Raw genomic sequence first — 19,679 nt, 5'->3', positions numbered from 1 at the left:
AGAGTTACACCAAAAACCAAAATCGATTTTCTCGAAAACAGATTTTGCGTAAAAATTCCCGTTTTTCCTTAATTTTTCTTTTGTTTTTCACGTTGCTTGTGAAAACTACTGGGAAATTTTTACTTTCGACCCCCCAAAGTACCAACTAGATTCACTTTCCTATCAGAAAAGTTACTATTGAAGAAAATCCAAGCACTTTTACTGTCCTAAAAGGTGATGACAGACACAAAAATAAAAAAAAAATTAAAAATAAAATTAAAAAAATAAAAAAAAAAAAAAAAAACACACATCATTGTAGAATCAATACATTCATCGCTTCGCTCAGAATCTAAAATACAAAAAAATCAACAGTGTTGATGGTGAGGAGCTAATTAAACTATAGAAGGAGAGGTTATAATGGGATGTTTGTTTTTCTATTATTTTTTAAGGAAGTAAGTACTTGGAGGGAAACAACACTCAGTGTCTAGGATATTCACTAAAATAAAATGGTCTAACTCATACTTATATGCGTATTAAAATATTGTATATAGAAATGTATGTACTTATGAGTATGTATAATATATTAATATACAATATGAATTTATGTAAGTACTTAAAGGCAACAGCTGCAGATCTATAATATATATATACTCTCTTGTACAAATAATTAATATGCGTATAGTATGTATATTCACCTTTATTAATTATTATCACATATTAGTTCCGCTTAGTGACAAAATTACAGTGTTTGTAAAGAACGTCGTTCGTATTTAGTAAATGATACGTGAACGTCACTCGCTTTTTTCAAATAGAACGTAAACGACGTTTATATATTTAATGAATTTGAACGATTTTTAAGACGTCCAAATGTATTTATTAATTGATACTATTATAATATAATGTAATAGATTAGGAATTATAAAAATATAATACATGCGATTCCAGTGGCATCCAGTGGGCATGCCTGGACATAAAACAACAATAATATTATGATTTCCACGATTTTGTATTCGTGTTTAAACGATACATAAAAATAAAAAAAAAAAATTAAATGACCGACGAAATGAACGCATTCATATTTTCAAAGAACGTGAACGTAGACGTGTTCATTTGAAAAATAATAATATGAATTTGAACGTGAACAAGTTCCTTTTTTAAGCACTGAACGTGAACGAATTAATTTTTTTAGGGAACGTTACGAACACTGCAAAACGAAATAGTATACATATAGGCAATATAAAAGAAAAAGGTGGCTAGTGGGTGTCGCTCTAGTGTACAGTAGGTCACAAGTGGGTCACTGTGAAGAAAAACGATTCTGAGCAAAGACAGTCAGTCAGTCTATGATATTACTAAGTATATTTGATGATATTATTGTGAATAAAGTAATTTATATATAACCTATTTAAACCTTGTTTTAAAATTTACATTATTTAGCTATAAAAGTTAAACATTTTATAAATTGTTGATGAAAAATCATTTTTAAATTTTAAATTTGATACATTTTGTCGAAATTTGAACTTTAAATTCTTATAAAAACTATGGATTTTTTATACTTTTCAACTGTCATTGTAAAAATATATTAGAAGTCTTGTATCAAATTTTCAACCTTTTTGACCCAATGAAAAAATTTTATCGATATTTATAAAGAAAAACTTTAAAAAAATTGGAAACTGAAAATGTCGTACACAAGTCAAAATATTTTGAAAATTGTACGGTGTACAAAAAATGCTAATATAAACATTCAATATTCACGTATTTACGGTCATTTGTTTTAGAGTTACACCAAAAACCAAAAAAAATTTTGCGTAAAAATTCCCGTTTTTTCTTAATTTTGTTTTGTTTTTCCCGGCGCTTTTTGAAAATTACTGGGAATTTTAAATTTTGACCTCCTCAATGCATCAACTAAATTTACTCTCCCATCAAACAAGATACTGAAGTTTAAAATCGAAGCATTATTTCAACTATACTTATCTTGTACACAGACACAAAAAATAAAAAAAATAATAAAACAAACATCATTGTAAAATAAATACATTCATCGCTCCGCTCAGGATCTAATATGCCTAAATGTATGATGTACATTATTATCAGAGGTGTATTGTATAATCGTTCTGAAGAGTTTTTAATTTTTTTACACTCGAAACCTGATTGTCTGCCCCGGTTGGATCGGTGATCACGCGAGCAAGTCATTTGCCGACCATCGCACCCATCGAAATTTCTATTGTTTGAGATATCTATAAATCGGCCTCCCACGATTCGTTCACTGTCTAATCGTAATGTTTTAATTTATCACTGTCGTTGGACATTTATTGCCAGTTTCATTTCTACCTGTATAATGTAGATAGGCACATTAAATTTCAATGAAAACATATAAATTGGTTATGGACATAATAATAATATATATCTTATCTATCTTATCATTTTAAATGGTACCTACCTGTAATAATAATAAAATACATCTTCGTTTTTAATTTTAATTATTTTTGTTCGATATAAGAAAACCAATAATAGCTATACATTATTATTATTGTTGAATATTGATCTATGGATTTCCGATACTTCAAAACTCATCGATAATTTCGTAGCGGTGATTTCCTGCAATAACACAATCATATATTATATACTTATAGGTATCCACGACTGATCGTGCTATGCGATTTGTCATTAATTCTATAGACAACGTACCTATATACGTGCCACACGTATTTTGTTGTGCAAAGAATATATTATTATTATTATTATTATTAAAATTATTATTATTATAAGGTATATTTATACGTTCGATTGCAGTTCAGGCGTTCAGTTAGACTGGTATATACCTATTACCGATTGGTATACACTGGTATATAGGCCTATTGCCTATTGCCTATAGGCATATCTAGAACAGCGTTAGACGCGCCGACCAAGAGAATAAATTATGACATTTTCGTAACACCGCAAAACAATAATAATGAGTTAGGCTCGTGAAACAAAAAAATATTACGTCCACTGTGTGTGTTAGGAAAACCTTGTAAAAATAGCGCTGATGATAAATGATGGTCGATGATAATGATGTAATATATAATAATATAGCGTCAAGAAAATTAACGGCTTTTGGTTTTTTTTTTATCATAATATAATATTATTACGTATGTTGTATAATATTATAGTATACGCGATATAAGCAGCCGAGGTAAGTACTTACAATTCATATCATTATATTAACCATTGTACTAACGATAACGTTATATTTCACACGATAAACTATGACTATACAGTGTTACGAATTATTTGGATATATAGAATCAATGTAACATAGATTATATTAATATTGTTATGCATTTTCGTACAGTGCGGAAAAAAATGTATCTAGCAAAGCCGCCGTGTGGATTCGCAAGTCGTAAGTGAATCTACCAAATTACGATCAGGAAATCTGTCACGATATAATATTAAAAATAATTACAATATAGTGTGAGTATAATATACGAATATAATGCACGCGAAACATTGAATCATAGTGTATTTATTTTTTAGCGCCAAATTAATAACTACAGTTGTAATATTTGTGAAATGTACAAATCACATTTTTAGTGTTATATTTTCACCATAAAAAAAAGCAAATAACATGCAAGTAAAACAAATATAGTTGATTGTGTATTAAAATAGTATTGTAACTATAATAATATAATATTGTACATCCTGCGCAGCTTTGAACTTAAAAATTATTTACAGTGAATATAATTTATTATTATATGTATTTTTCTTTTATTAAATTATTTTATAGTATTTCAATATTTAATTTTTATAACGACAATAGACGAAAAATAATATTTAATTTAATTTCCAATAAGATTGAGATGATTAACGAGATATTTTTATTTTTATAAGCTTTACTCAATTGTACATTATAAGCTTCATAAAAAAAATAACAAATTGATTTATAATTGAATCCCATTGGAGTTGAATATGAAATTTTTATCAGATACAAGTATTTTTTTTTCATTCTTACATTTTCATGAATAGGCAATTCAAAATAATAGTATTTATTTTTTATACCAATATTTTACCCGTAACAAATTTATCAACCAGAACTTATACAGCTGTCCACTAAGCAAGGTCACCTTTCATCATTATGTGCATACAAAATTAATTTAAATTCAGAGAATTATTATTTTCGAAAATGTAATTAAAAATTTTAACATTCATGATTTATTTTTAACTTTACTTCACCGAGTTGAAACTTAAACTAAAATACATATAATTGACCAGTTTTACAATACATTTATTATAATTACTTTTATTATGCTGTTCAGACTTTTGCCAACTGCGCTCTGAAAAATAAGTACCTAATCGTAAATTAAATAAGTTCGGAAATACAAATAATAATTCATATAATGAAAATTGCATATTGGTTAATTTATTATAAATGCGAGAATTCATCATTTGAATAATCCAGCCTTTATGTACCCATTATGTTGCTGATAATCAAAACTTACTAAAACCCACATCTCTCTCAGTCCTATTATGTATTAAATATATTGTTATAATATAAGCTATTATTTAACCCGAAATTAAACTTAAACTAAAAATATCGCGAACTTTCACTTACTAATTCTATAATCAATAATTGATGCAATTATTGCGTGTAGTTCTTTTCAACAATCTTCATCTTGCTTTTAATATTGAAATAATTGTACTTAAGAGGATTTCACACCCACATGTGTTATCTCCGTCTTAAAAATGTACAACATAGCAAAAACTGTTTGACAACTTTTATCTTTCTGTGTTTGTAGTAGTGGTTCCAAAATTGTTGAACATATATTGTGGAAAATTGTCTATGCAACAGCCTGCCTATATTTTAGATAACATTAATACAATAAAAGTTATTTGGTTTTTTTAGTTCTTTTCATTTGCTTATAAAAAATGATTGGATTGTGCTATTAAAAATAAAGCACACTGTTGCACAGATAAATTTCTTCTTTACGTGTTGTGAAAATTTGGTAGTTCTACAACAAATATGGTGCGAGAAAAGTTGTCCCACGCAAAACAGTTTTTGCTATGTTGTACATTTGTAAGACGGAGACAACACATGTGGGTGTGACATCCTCTTAATGGTACTGTATACATTTAGTAATTAGTTTCGACTTAAGTTAATGATTTTCCAACTTATTTTCTAGTTAACTTTTGTTTTAAATAAAATATGAACCCCAAAAACAATATAACAACCAGAAAAAACATAAAAGCAAATAATTTGATTTATATTTTTTGTGTAATATTAGATGTGGTGCAAACGTTGCAGGTCAACATTAGGTATACTTTAAAAAAAATATTTTACCCATCCCAGCTACTTATTTAAATGTTCCTATTGTAGGTACGATTTTTACATTTTTTAATTATTACCTACATTAAAATCAACATATCTTACCATACCTATATATGTTTATGTTTTCTGTAGCATTTTAAGTTGGCGTTAAGTTGTCATTAAATTATACTACTGTGATTACCATATTGTTGTATAAGAATACAACCATTTTATAATGTTGATTGTTTAGTGCTATGGTTTTCAATAAAACGAAAGTTGACAAAATAAAAATTGTATTTATAGGTACAATATACAACATAAGTACATATAACTTATACACCAACACTAAATTATTAATATTAATACATTTATCACTTAGTTTCGTACATATTTAATATAATAAATTTATAAATAACATAAATCCATAGCTCCGAACGATATACCTACATATTCAAAAAAAAATTCCAAGAAAGCAATTAATACATTCCATACAATTTACAATATCATTTAAAACAGCGGAATCTTTCCAAACCAATGGAGGCAAGAAATCGTTGTCTCCATTTTAAAACCAGAGAAAGATATATTTAATATCCTTAGCTATCAACCAAAGCCGCTAATAAGCTCTCTCAGCACACTACTTAAAAAAATGAATATAAACACTAGTGTGGTATTTGGAAACAGAAACAAAAAAAACAATTAGGTAATTAAACAACAATGTGGCATCTGCGATCAGTGACCAAGATGTCCTAGCAACTCTTCACACAGATAGAATCAAAGCTACCACCCACAATAAAACAACATTTAATTCGAATAAGCCTTGGCATAGAAAAGAAGCTACGATTTGGTATTGAAAAAAAATATTCTATCCACCCTTCAAAAATGGAGAACAGTTGGAAACTGTTGCGCCATCAGCAATTACGTTAACAGCAGTTTACTGACGACTCGCGGATGTGTGGGAGCAAGTGATAAAGATCCAAAAATAATGTTTCACAATATAATATATATAATTATTTGATACGTACAAGTACAACACACTAAATGCAATAAAGGGACAATGCCGAAGACGTCTCTTCAAACAAATGCCATATAATAATTATAATAAATAACGGACGCACACAGGTGCACAATATACAAATAAATAAGAATACAATAATAATATAATATATATATTAACGATACCGCTGGTCACCGTTTGTGGACATCGGGATCCCACGACGATTGGCGAAATATCTTCGGAATGACGGCCCTGGTGTAAACAGCCGGGCAGGGGTTAGGTCACTGACCTCTCGCAAGATGCGTAACCACGACGCGACGTAGAATGAACGATCGGCGCAGGTATATAATAATAATTATATTAAAATGATTAACGACCACGGGCACGGCGACCAATACCGGACGGCGGTGCGAAAGATGGCAACACGCGTGCGAAGAACACGACACGTTTTACGGGCGGCACAGAAGGGTACGCACACGAAAAGACTCAACCACGAGGTTTTGTGGTCGGCACACCCGAACAAAACGTGCACAAGTCGGGACGGAACGAACGGTCCGACCGCAGGAAAAAGACAGCGACGGCCGGGCCGCGGACAACCGGTGGTCAGCGAAGCCGATCGCCAAAAGTTCGCGCAAGCGCACTTCGGCGTCGGAACGTCAGCGGGGTGACAACAAGTGTCAAACGGACACACTGTTCGTAATAGGCACGAAAAGGCTCAAGTTCGAACATCCTCCCCCTATGGGAGGCCTGGCCTCACATATCGTGGAGTAACAGTAGTCGACAGCGCAGGAACCGTGGTGCATATCCCAACATTGAATCCGATCTTCGTGACGGCGGTTATCGTTAATACAAAAAAAATTCATCACATATGGTGAACATATAGTTATTATAATAATGAACATAAGACCAGGAGAAATACATATGATATAAAATATAAAACAAAATATTAGGTAACAATATATGTACAATGTACATATATGTATAATAAATAGAAAAAATACAAAGTATAATATAAATAAAAAATAATTAATAATCAAAAAAAAATGTTTTTTTTTTGTTTTATATATCTACCAATGGGTCATTGAGCATTTGCCCAACACTAAGCGATTGACAACATCTTTGGTAATCGCGCGTAGCATAAAAAATTAAACGGGTGAGCTGAAGCAATGTGCTGAAACGTCGGCACGCATGGTACCCACAAGGTCCCTGTACCTAACGCGACAAGAAGAACATTACTTGGTGGGTAACAGCACGAGTTTAACCACTGGTCGTACGACGCTACCTGCTTGCGTTATAACTCGAGCGACACGGACATGACCATCAGTACCTGGAAACAACTCTACTATACGACCGAGTCGCCACCTTAGGGGGGGGCTTTGGTTGTCTACTACCACGACCATATCGTCCACCTTCACATTGGGGACACCCTTGGTCCACTTGGACCTCTCCTGTAGCGTAGTCAGATACTCAGAGGACCAACGGCGCCAAAAAGACTGATGGCACTGATCCATCAACTTCCACCGATCGGTTAAACTACGGGCGGGCTCTGGACCCGATCTAGGCGGAACGGTAAGAAGCGGTTGACCTATTAAAAAATGACTAGGCGTCAAACACTCGAGATCATGCGGATCCGTCGAGGCGGGCGTGAGCGGACGCGAGTTTAAAACGGCCTCTACGCGCGCTAATATGGTCGTAAACTCTTCGTACGTGAAGATGTGTGTCCCTATGACTCGTATTAAAAGGCGTTTCGTCGATCGCACCGCCGCTTCCCATAAGCCTCCGAAATGGGGGGCGCTAGGCGGATTGAAGTGCCACTCGCAGATAGCACGCGAATTGGCGATAGCGGCCCGGCCCTCCGGGCTGTGGATAAGCGCGCGTAATTTCTTATCAGCCCCGACGAAATTAGTGCCGCAGTCCGAGAACACGTCGCTTGGTAAACCTCGACGGGCAATAAAACGATCGAACGCAGCTAGAAAGGCGTCGGTCGACAGGTCGGTCACCACTTCGAGGTGGACAGCTTTCGTAGTGAAACAAATAAAAACCGCAATATAAATTTTGAAAATGCGGGATCTGCGTAGTCTAGTTTCGCGCATTTGTAGGGGGCCCGCATAATCAACGCCTACACGTTCGAAGGGTCGTCGCTGTTGGACACGAGTGTCGGGCAAGTCTGCCATTAACGGCTGTACGCGTTTAGCATCAAACCGCACACAAACCGAACAGTTTGTAATAATACTATGCAACACCGATCGAAGCGATATGATCCAAAATCGACGTGAAATAAGCGCGGTAAGAACTCGCGGGCCCGCATGACAAGTCACCAGGTGCCAACGATGGCACAATAAATATGCGTAATGCGAACGCTTGGCCAACAAAATCGGATGCTTGCAATCATAAGTTAATAATGAATGCCGCAGGCGTCCGCCAACGCGGATGACACCGTCCGGGTCTATAAAGGGTGCTAAACGAGCAAGCGGCTTGGACGAAACATGTTTACCTGTCGACAATTCATGTAACAGCACGGCGAAATGTACGCGCTGTGACTCAGCCTCTAATATACGAGCGGCGTTATCTAGTTCCGACTTTTGCAAATATGCGGGCGCGATGTGGTCCGGTTGTCGACGTACTCGACGAATACCGGCGGCAATAAACCGGCGCATATACGCCACCACTCGTAACATACGGTCGTAACTAGAAAAACGATTAAACCATTCGACTTTAATTTCGTCAACACGGGCGGCGCAGGACACTGGACGAAGTTCGGGCAGGTCACATAACGGTAGCGGCGAACGAGCATCATCCCATTCCGATGGGTCGCCGTACGCTAGTTGTGGGCCGTGCCAATACAATTTGTGCTGCGCTAGAGCAGCCGGCATGATGCCACGCGACGCGCAGTCGGCGGGGTTATTGACCGAGTCAACATGCCGCCATCGACAATCCGGCAGTAAATTGCGAACTTGGTGCACTCGATTCGACACATAAATTTTAAATGCTTCGTGCGGGGCACTTAACCATGATAACACTATCGTGGAATCTGACCACGCATTTATACCGACAATATTAAGTTGCGGGGCCAAAATGTCGCGGACGCGACTTAACCATCGAGCCAATAACAACGCGGCGTTTAATTCTAATCGGGGGATGGTTAATGATTTTATGGGCGCTAATTTAGTTTTTGTACCAATTAAAAATACGGACGCGTTAACATCGACGTCAGCCATGCGCACATACACGACCGCCGCGTAGCCGAGTTGCGAGGCGTCACAAAATCCAATTAAATAGCACGGCGCGCCGCGACTCGAGTTCAAATGACGCGGAACCCGAATATTTAATAACGACGGTAAGTCGGAGACGAACGCGATCCATTCGTCGTGAATATTGTTTGGTAAAGGCTCATCCCAAGTCATGCCAAGTTGCCAGGTACGCTGCATTATAGACTTAGCTAAAAATACCGCGGGAGCGAACACACCTAGCGGGTCGAATATACGCGCTACTAAAGAAAGAATGCCACGTTTAGTGCATACGGGTGCTGAGTCGAGACTTAACGCGCAACAGAAAAAATCCCCCTCGGGATGCCATTGTAAGCCGAGCACCTTGGTACCGTAGCCGTCGACCGATTCGAATGGCATAGGCGCACACACGCGATCTGCGGCTGATACCGCGTCTAAAACGCGTGGCGTATTTGACGCCCACTTTTTCAGTTCTAATCCCGATTTGTTCATAACAGAGATTAAATCGGACTGCAATTTTAATACGTTCGAAATTGTATCTGCCCCGTCGCAAATGTCGTCGACATAGGTTTGACGTGTCAACGCATTACCCACAAACTCGAAATTATCGCAATCATCGGATGCGATAGTTTGTAACACGCGTAGAGCGAGATAAGGCGCGCAATTAACGCCGTACGTGACGGTATTTAGCTCATATTCTACAAGTGCGTCGTGTGGCGACGGTCGCCATAAAATATGTTGGAATTGACGATATTCCGGTAAAATTAATATTTGTCTATACATTTTGCAGATGTCGGTCGTAAAAACGTACTTGGGGACCCGAAATCTAGTCAAAATGTCGACTATGTCCTGTTGTAATTTAGGACCGGTAAACAAACAATTATTCAATGACGGTCCGCGACTACTTTGCGCGGAAGCGTCGAATACAACGCGTATTTTATTTTCGTCGATCGCCGGACGGTACACCGCATGGTGCGGAATAAAATAACGTCCCGGGGACGTTGCGACGGACATATGACCTAGCGAAATGTATTCCGACATGAATTGGACATATAAAGATTTTAATTGAGGGCTTGTAGCCAATTTACGTTCGAGTGCGTCAAAACGGCGCACCGCGAGTTCGCGGGACCCGACAAATGTATCAGCTGACGGCGGAGCACGAAAGGGCAACGGTACCGAAAAACGGCCACACGGCAAACGTATAGACTGTTCACAAAATAATTTTTCACAACGCCCCTCGTCCGTGAACGTCGCGGGCGCAGCCGCTGGCTCCTCAACCTGCCAAAACCGTTCCATTAACCCTTCAATGGAAACAGTCATAGCGACCGGCACCGATTGATACGGGTGAGCCTCTCGGGCGTCCACTGGACCGATTAAGATCCAACCAAAGACCGAACTAAACGCCGTAGGTAAAGCTTTGTCCACCGAAAATTTTCGACCGTCCATTATTGACGCATATACGTCGCCGCCTAATAATATGTCAATAGGTGAAGTGATATCGAATGACGGGTCGGCGAGCGCGAGGTTAGAGTACCTCTCTTTAATGCTCGAGTGTAGCGTTGTTCGAGGCAAGTCACTCGTTATGGCGGGCAACACCCACGCATTTATGGAAAGCACAGGTTCGGACGCAAACCGCGGCTGTACGTTACATTCAACGCGACCTTGGACATTTACTACGGGAACTCCGGATAAACCGCTTATCGGGGCAGTCCAACGGGAACGCTTAAGGCCTAACCGATCGGCACACGCACTCGTAACGGCGCTTATCTGCGACGCGCAATCAATTAATGCGCGCATTGTTTGCCACGACCCGGAACGATCGCGCATATGCACTAGCGCGGTACCTAAAATTATAGACGACGCCTGGTGTGGAGGGGGACGCGGCAAGGACGCGCATAACGACGCCTCGGCAGCCGGTGACTCGTTTCGAACATCGTGATCTCTACTGGACGATATACTATGATGAAGAAGCGAGTGGTGTTTACGCGTGCAGTTCTGACAACTCGATTTAGCATTACATTTGGGAGCCCAGTGCTCGTCACTAAAGCAATTAAAGCATAATTTTTTATCGCGCGTCCATCGAGCGCGCTCGTCGGGACCCCAATTTTTAAACCGCGCACACGATGTTAGTGCGTGCGTACCCGCACAACATGGGCACGTACTATTTGACTTGGACGTGACTAAAGACGTCAACCGAGGCTTCCCTGCGTAATCTCCCCCCTTTCGGAACTGACCTGTCGACTTTGACGGCGCATTATTAGTACTACTTTTGTGGGATTCGCCCACAACTTCGAGAATGGCCACTCGGGACCGGAGAAAGTCTAATAATTGTCCTATCGACGGGTAATCGACTGTACTATTCGCTTCAAATAATTTGCGGGTAGAAACTGGTAAACGTCGAAACGCTATAGAAAATAAAATAAAAGACCCAGAGTCTGGTATTTTTAGCGCGTCTAATAATGAGATGGATTCACTGAACGTGCCTACAAATGTGTTCAAGTCGTTAAGCGACTCTTGTGTCATGGCCGACGATTGCAGTAGCTTGTCGACGAGTGACGTGGCGACCAAACGCGGTCGATTAAATTTGTCAGATAAGGTGCTCATTACTAACTCGTAATTGTCCGCCGACACCGGTATGCCTCGGACAGCGTCGGCTGCGGCACCTTTTAGACAACCTATTAGATAGTACATCTTATCGATGTTTGATAAATTAGATCGCTTATGGACAAGCGCGGAAAATCTATCGCGAAAATTGGGCCACGATCGGTAATCACCCTCGAACGAGGGTAGAGGTATATCAGGTAAGCGGGAGAGTGACTTAACCGGATCCTCGCGCGATTTCTGGACACTTAATGTCCCCTCTCGGAGATACGACAAGTCGACGGCGTCGGCACCTGTCGGGATTAACCGCTGGGCGATATTTTTAGCCGAGTTAATTAGTTGGCGTACCTCCGCTATCATGTCGGGTGAATAGTCGGCGAGCTTATCGGACGCCGCTAAAAGGTCTAATACGGAATCGTCATCCGTCCGAAATTGAAACCATAGCGCGTCTAAATCAGCCGCGTTTAACGCAAACTCTGAGGCTAGATCAGGCTCTGATTGTACGCGCAACGCCATAGTATGTATAGCTCGAATCTGCGATATAATGGTAGTACGCTTTACTTTAGCACGCGCGAGCAGGCGCGAAGTACGCTCAATGTCTTTCTCGTCTGTCATTACGAGCGAAGTGTATTATAATATAAATATATAAATAGAATATATAATCCAAATACAAATAAAAAATAAAAATAAATTATGTCGCCTGTAAGCACCGTAGGAAACACTATGAGGATACCAGCCCACCAAAATCCAGCACACCGCTACCGAACCCCCACAAAGGTCGGAAAACCACGCTCTGCTACCAAAAATGTTGCGCCATCAGCAATTACGTTAACAGCAGTTTACTGACGACTCGCGGATGTGTGGGAGCAAGTGATAAAGATCCAAAAATAATGTTTCACAATATAATATATATAATTATTTGATACGTACAAGTACAACACACTAAATGCAATAAAGGGACAATGCCGAAGACGTCTCTTCAAACAAATGCCATATAATAATTATAATAAATAACGGACGCACACAGGTGCACAATATACAAATAAATAAGAATACAATAATAATATAATATATATATTAACGATACCGCTGGTCACCGTTTGTGGACATCGGGATCCCACGACGATTGGCGAAATATCTTCGGAATGACGGCCCTGGTGTAAACAGCCGGGCAGGGGTTAGGTCACTGACCTCTCGCAAGATGCGTAACCACGACGCGACGTAGAATGAACGATCGGCGCAGGTATATAATAATAATTATATTAAAATGATTAACGACCACGGGCACGGCGACCAATACCGGACGGCGGTGCGAAAGATGGCAACACGCGTGCGAAGAACACGACACGTTTTACGGGCGGCACAGAAGGGTACGCACACGAAAAGACTCAACCACGAGGTTTTGTGGTCGGCACACCCGAACAAAACGTGCACAAGTCGGGACGGAACGAACGGTCCGACCGCAGGAAAAAGACAGCGACGGCCGGGCCGCGGACAACCGGTGGTCAGCGAAGCCGATCGCCAAAAGTTCGCGCAAGCGCACTTCGGCGTCGGAACGTCAGCGGGGTGACAACAAGTGTCAAACGGACACACTGTTCGTAATAGGCACGAAAAGGCTCAAGTTCGAACATCCTCCCCCTATGGGAGGCCTGGCCTCACATATCGTGGAGTAACAGTAGTCGACAGCGCAGGAACCGTGGTGCATATCCCAACATTGAATCCGATCTTCGTGACGGCGGTTATCGTTAATACAAAAAAAATTCATCACATATGGTGAACATATAGTTATTATAATAATGAACATAAGACCAGGAGAAATACATATGATATAAAATATAAAACAAAATATTAGGTAACAATATATGTACAATGTACATATATGTATAATAAATAGAAAAAATACAAAGTATAATATAAATAAAAAATAATTAATAATCAAAAAAAAATGTTTTTTTTTTGTTTTATATATCTACCAATGGGTCATTGAGCATTTGCCCAACACTAAGCGATTGACAACATCTTTGGTAATCGCGCGTAGCATAAAAAATTAAACGGGTGAGCTGAAGCAATGTGCTGAAACGTCGGCACGCATGGTACCCACAAGGTCCCTGTACCTAACGCGACAAGAAGAACATTACTTGGTGGGTAACAGCACGAGTTTAACCACTGGTCGTACGACGCTACCTGCTTGCGTTATAACTCGAGCGACACGGACATGACCATCAGTACCTGGAAACAACTCTACTATACGACCGAGTCGCCACCTTAGGGGGGGGCTTTGGTTGTCTACTACCACGACCATATCGTCCACCTTCACATTGGGGACACCCTTGGTCCACTTGGACCTCTCCTGTAGCGTAGTCAGATACTCAGAGGACCAACGGCGCCAAAAAGACTGATGGCACTGATCCATCAACTTCCACCGATCGGTTAAACTACGGGCGGGCTCTGGACCCGATCTAGGCGGAACGGTAAGAAGCGGTTGACCTATTAAAAAATGACTAGGCGTCAAACACTCGAGATCATGCGGATCCGTCGAGGCGGGCGTGAGCGGACGCGAGTTTAAAACGGCCTCTACGCGCGCTAATATGGTCGTAAACTCTTCGTACGTGAAGATGTGTGTCCCTATGACTCGTATTAAAAGGCGTTTCGTCGATCGCACCGCCGCTTCCCATAAGCCTCCGAAATGGGGGGCGCTAGGCGGATTGAAGTGCCACTCGCAGATAGCACGCGAATTGGCGATAGCGGCCCGGCCCTCCGGGCTGTGGATAAGCGCGCGTAATTTCTTATCAGCCCCGACGAAATTAGTGCCGCAGTCCGAGAACACGTCGCTTGGTAAACCTCGACGGGCAATAAAACGATCGAACGCAGCTAGAAAGGCGTCGGTCGACAGGTCGGTCACCACTTCGAGGTGGACAGCTTTCGTAGTGAAACAAATAAAAACCGCAATATAAATTTTGAAAATGCGGGATCTGCGTAGTCTAGTTTCGCGCATTTGTAGGGGGCCCGCATAATCAACGCCTACACGTTCGAAGGGTCGTCGCTGTTGGACACGAGTGTCGGGCAAGTCTGCCATTAACGGCTGTACGCGTTTAGCATCAAACCGCACACAAACCGAACAGTTTGTAATAATACTATGCAACACCGATCGAAGCGATATGATCCAAAATCGACGTGAAATAAGCGCGGTAAGAACTCGCGGGCCCGCATGACAAGTCACCAGGTGCCAACGATGGCACAATAAATATGCGTAATGCGAACGCTTGGCCAACAAAATCGGATGCTTGCAATCATAAGTTAATAATGAATGCCGCAGGCGTCCGCCAACGCGGATGACACCGTCCGGGTCTATAAAGGGTGCTAAACGAGCAAGCGGCTTGGACGAAACATGTTTACCTGTCGACAATTCATGTAACAGCACGGCGAAATGTACGCGCTGTGACTCAGCCTCTAATATACGAGCGGCGTTATCTAGTTCCGACTTTTGCAAATATGCGGGCGCGATGTGGTCCGGTTGTCGACGTACTCGACGAATACCGGCGGCAATAAACCGGCGCATATACGCCACCACTCGTAACATACGGTCGTAACTAGAAAAACGATTAAACCATTCGACTTTAATTTCGTCAACACGGGCGGCGCAGGACACTGGACGAAGTTCGGGCAGGTCACATAACGGTAGCGGCGAACGAGCATCATCCCATTCCGATGGGTCGCCGTACGCTAGTTGTGGGCCGTGCCAATACAATTTGTGCTGCGCTAGAGCAGCCGGCATGATGCCACGCGACGCGCAGTCGGCGGGGTTATTGACCGAGTCAACATGCCGCCATCGACAATCCGGCAGTAAATTGCGAACTTGGTGCACTCGATTCGACACATAAATTTTAAATGCTTCGTGCGGGGCACTTAACCATGATAACACTATCGTGGAATCTGACCACGCATTTATACCGACAATATTAAGTTGCGGGGCCAAAATGTCGCGGACGCGACTTAACCATCGAGCCAATAACAACGCGGCGTTTAATTCTAATCGGGGGATGGTTAATGATTTTATGGGCGCTAATTTAGTTTTTGTACCAATTAAAAATACGGACGCGTTAACATCGACGTCAGCCATGCGCACATACACGACCGCCGCGTAGCCGAGTTGCGAGGCGTCACAAAATCCAATTAAATAGCACGGCGCGCCGCGACTCGAGTTCAAATGACGCGGAACCCGAATATTTAATAACGACGGTAAGTCGGAGACGAACGCGATCCATTCGTCGTGAATATTGTTTGGTAAAGGCTCATCCCAAGTCATGCCAAGTTGCCAGGTACGCTGCATTATAGACTTAGCTAAAAATACCGCGGGAGCGAACACACCTAGCGGGTCGAATATACGCGCTACTAAAGAAAGAATGCCACGTTTAGTGCATACGGGTGCTGAGTCGAGACTTAACGCGCAACAGAAAAAATCCCCCTCGGGATGCCATTGTAAGCCGAGCACCTTGGTACCGTAGCCGTCGACCGATTCGAATGGCATAGGCGCACACACGCGATCTGCGGCTGATACCGCGTCTAAAACGCGTGGCGTATTTGACGCCCACTTTTTCAGTTCTAATCCCGATTTGTTCATAACAGAGATTAAATCGGACTGCAATTTTAATACGTTCGAAATTGTATCTGCCCCGTCGCAAATGTCGTCGACATAGGTTTGACGTGTCAACGCATTACCCACAAACTCGAAATTATCGCAATCATCGGATGCGATAGTTTGTAACACGCGTAGAGCGAGATAAGGCGCGCAATTAACGCCGTACGTGACGGTATTTAGCTCATATTCTACAAGTGCGTCGTGTGGCGACGGTCGCCATAAAATATGTTGGAATTGACGATATTCCGGTAAAATTAATATTTGTCTATACATTTTGCAGATGTCGGTCGTAAAAACGTACTTGGGGACCCGAAATCTAGTCAAAATGTCGACTATGTCCTGTTGTAATTTAGGACCGGTAAACAAACAATTATTCAATGACGGTCCGCGACTACTTTGCGCGGAAGCGTCGAATACAACGCGTATTTTATTTTCGTCGATCGCCGGACGGTACACCGCATGGTGCGGAATAAAATAACGTCCCGGGGACGTTGCGACGGACATATGACCTAGCGAAATGTATTCCGACATGAATTGGACATATAAAGATTTTAATTGAGGGCTTGTAGCCAATTTACGTTCGAGTGCGTCAAAACGGCGCACCGCGAGTTCGCGGGACCCGACAAATGTATCAGCTGACGGCGGAGCACGAAAGGGCAACGGTACCGAAAAACGGCCACACGGCAAACGTATAGACTGTTCACAAAATAATTTTTCACAACGCCCCTCGTCCGTGAACGTCGCGGGCGCAGCCGCTGGCTCCTCAACCTGCCAAAACCGTTCCATTAACCCTTCAATGGAAACAGTCATAGCGACCGGCACCGATTGATACGGGTGAGCCTCTCGGGCGTCCACTGGACCGATTAAGATCCAACCAAAGACCGAACTAAACGCCGTAGGTAAAGCTTTGTCCACCGAAAATTTTCGACCGTCCATTATTGACGCATATACGTCGCCGCCTAATAATATGTCAATAGGTGAAGTGATATCGAATGACGGGTCGGCGAGCGCGAGGTTAGAGTACCTCTCTTTAATGCTCGAGTGTAGCGTTGTTCGAGGCAAGTCACTCGTTATGGCGGGCAACACCCACGCATTTATGGAAAGCACAGGTTCGGACGCAAACCGCGGCTGTACGTTACATTCAACGCGACCTTGGACATTTACTACGGGAACTCCGGATAAACCGCTTATCGGGGCAGTCCAACGGGAACGCTTAAGGCCTAACCGATCGGCACACGCACTCGTAACGGCGCTTATCTGCGACGCGCAATCAATTAATGCGCGCATTGTTTGCCACGACCCGGAACGATCGCGCATATGCACTAGCGCGGTACCTAAAATTATAGACGACGCCTGGTGTGGAGGGGGACGCGGCAAGGACGCGCATAACGACGCCTCGGCAGCCGGTGACTCGTTTCGAACATCGTGATCTCTACTGGACGATATACTATGATGAAGAAGCGAGTGGTGTTTACGCGTGCAGTTCTGACAACTCGATTTAGCATTACATTTGGGAGCCCAGTGCTCGTCACTAAAGCAATTAAAGCATAATTTTTTATCGCGCGTCCATCGAGCGCGCTCGTCGGGACCCCAATTTTTAAACCGCGCACACGATGTTAGTGCGTGCGTACCCGCACAACATGGGCACGTACTATTTGACTTGGACGTGACTAAAGACGTCAACCGAGGCTTCCCTGCGTAATCTCCCCCCTTTCGGAACTGACCTGTCGACTTTGACGGCGCATTATTAGTACTACTTTTGTGGGATTCGCCCACAACTTCGAGAATGGCCACTCGGGACCGGAGAAAGTCTAATAATTGTCCTATCGACGGGTAATCGACTGTACTATTCGCTTCAAATAATTTGCGGGTAGAAACTGGTAAACGTCGAAACGCTATAGAAAATAAAATAAAAGACCCAGAGTCTGGTATTTTTAGCGCGTCTAATAATGAGATGGATTCACTGAACGTGCCTACAAATGTGTTCAAGTCGTTAAGCGACTCTTGTGTCATGGCCGACGATTGCAGTAGCTTGTCGACGAGTGACGTGGCGACCAAACGCGGTCGATTAAATTTGTCAGATAAGGTGCTCATTACTAACTCGTAATTGTCCGCCGACACCGGTATGCCTCGGACAGCGTCGGCTGCGGCACCTTTTAGACAACCTATTAGATAGTACATCTTATCGATGTTTGATAAATTAGATCGCTTATGGACAAGCGCGGAAAATCTATCGCGAAAATTGGGCCACGATCGGTAATCACCCTCGAACGAGGGTAGAGGTATATCAGGTAAGCGGGAGAGTGACTTAACCGGATCCTCGCGCGATTTCTGGACACTTAATGTCCCCTCTCGGAGATACGACAAGTCGACGGCGTCGGCACCTGTCGGGATTAACCGCTGGGCGATATTTTTAGCCGAGTTAATTAGTTGGCGTACCTCCGCTATCATGTCGGGTGAATAGTCGGCGAGCTTATCGGACGCCGCTAAAAGGTCTAATACGGAATCGTCATCCGTCCGAAATTGAAACCATAGCGCGTCTAAATCAGCCGCGTTTAACGCAAACTCTGAGGCTAGATCAGGCTCTGATTGTACGCGCAACGCCATAGTATGTATAGCTCGAATCTGCGATATAATGGTAGTACGCTTTACTTTAGCACGCGCGAGCAGGCGCGAAGTACGCTCAATGTCTTTCTCGTCTGTCATTACGAGCGAAGTGTATTATAATATAAATATATAAATAGAATATATAATCCAAATACAAATAAAAAATAAAAATAAATTATGTCGCCTGTAAGCACCGTAGGAAACACTATGAGGATACCAGCCCACCAAAATCCAGCACACCGCTACCGAACCCCCACAAAGGTCGGAAAACCACGCTCTGCTACCAAAAATGTTGCGCCATCAGCAATTACGTTAACAGCAGTTTACTGACGACTCGCGGATGTGTGGGAG

General features: G+C 41.8%; 2 protein-coding genes across 2 annotated transcripts; both read right to left on the bottom strand.

Annotated features, from left to right (window-relative positions):
- Positions 1–2,431: 2,431 nt before the first annotated feature.
- LOC132948454 (uncharacterized) lies at positions 2,432–12,720 on the bottom strand. Its single transcript, XM_061018906.1, has 2 exons — positions 6,440–12,720; positions 2,432–2,574 (listed from the first exon to the last, which is right to left on the bottom strand). The coding sequence occupies exon 1, from the start codon at positions 12,695–12,697 to the stop codon at positions 7,487–7,489; it is 5,211 nt and encodes a 1,736-aa protein (XP_060874889.1). The 5' UTR covers positions 12,698–12,720; the 3' UTR covers positions 2,432–2,574; positions 6,440–7,486.
- A 1,496-nt stretch (positions 12,721–14,216) lies between these two features.
- On the bottom strand, positions 14,217–19,427 carry LOC132949118 (uncharacterized). The gene has a single exon (XM_061019900.1). The coding sequence runs from the start codon at positions 19,425–19,427 to the stop codon at positions 14,217–14,219; it is 5,211 nt and encodes a 1,736-aa protein (XP_060875883.1).
- Between the last annotated feature and the right edge of the window lie 252 nt (positions 19,428–19,679).

Source organism: Metopolophium dirhodum, chromosome 7, assembly GCF_019925205.1.
Source record: "Metopolophium dirhodum isolate CAU chromosome 7, ASM1992520v1, whole genome shotgun sequence".
Lineage (NCBI taxonomy): Eukaryota > Metazoa > Arthropoda > Insecta > Hemiptera > Aphididae > Metopolophium > Metopolophium dirhodum.
This window is presented reverse-complemented; position numbering and strand designations above follow the sequence as displayed.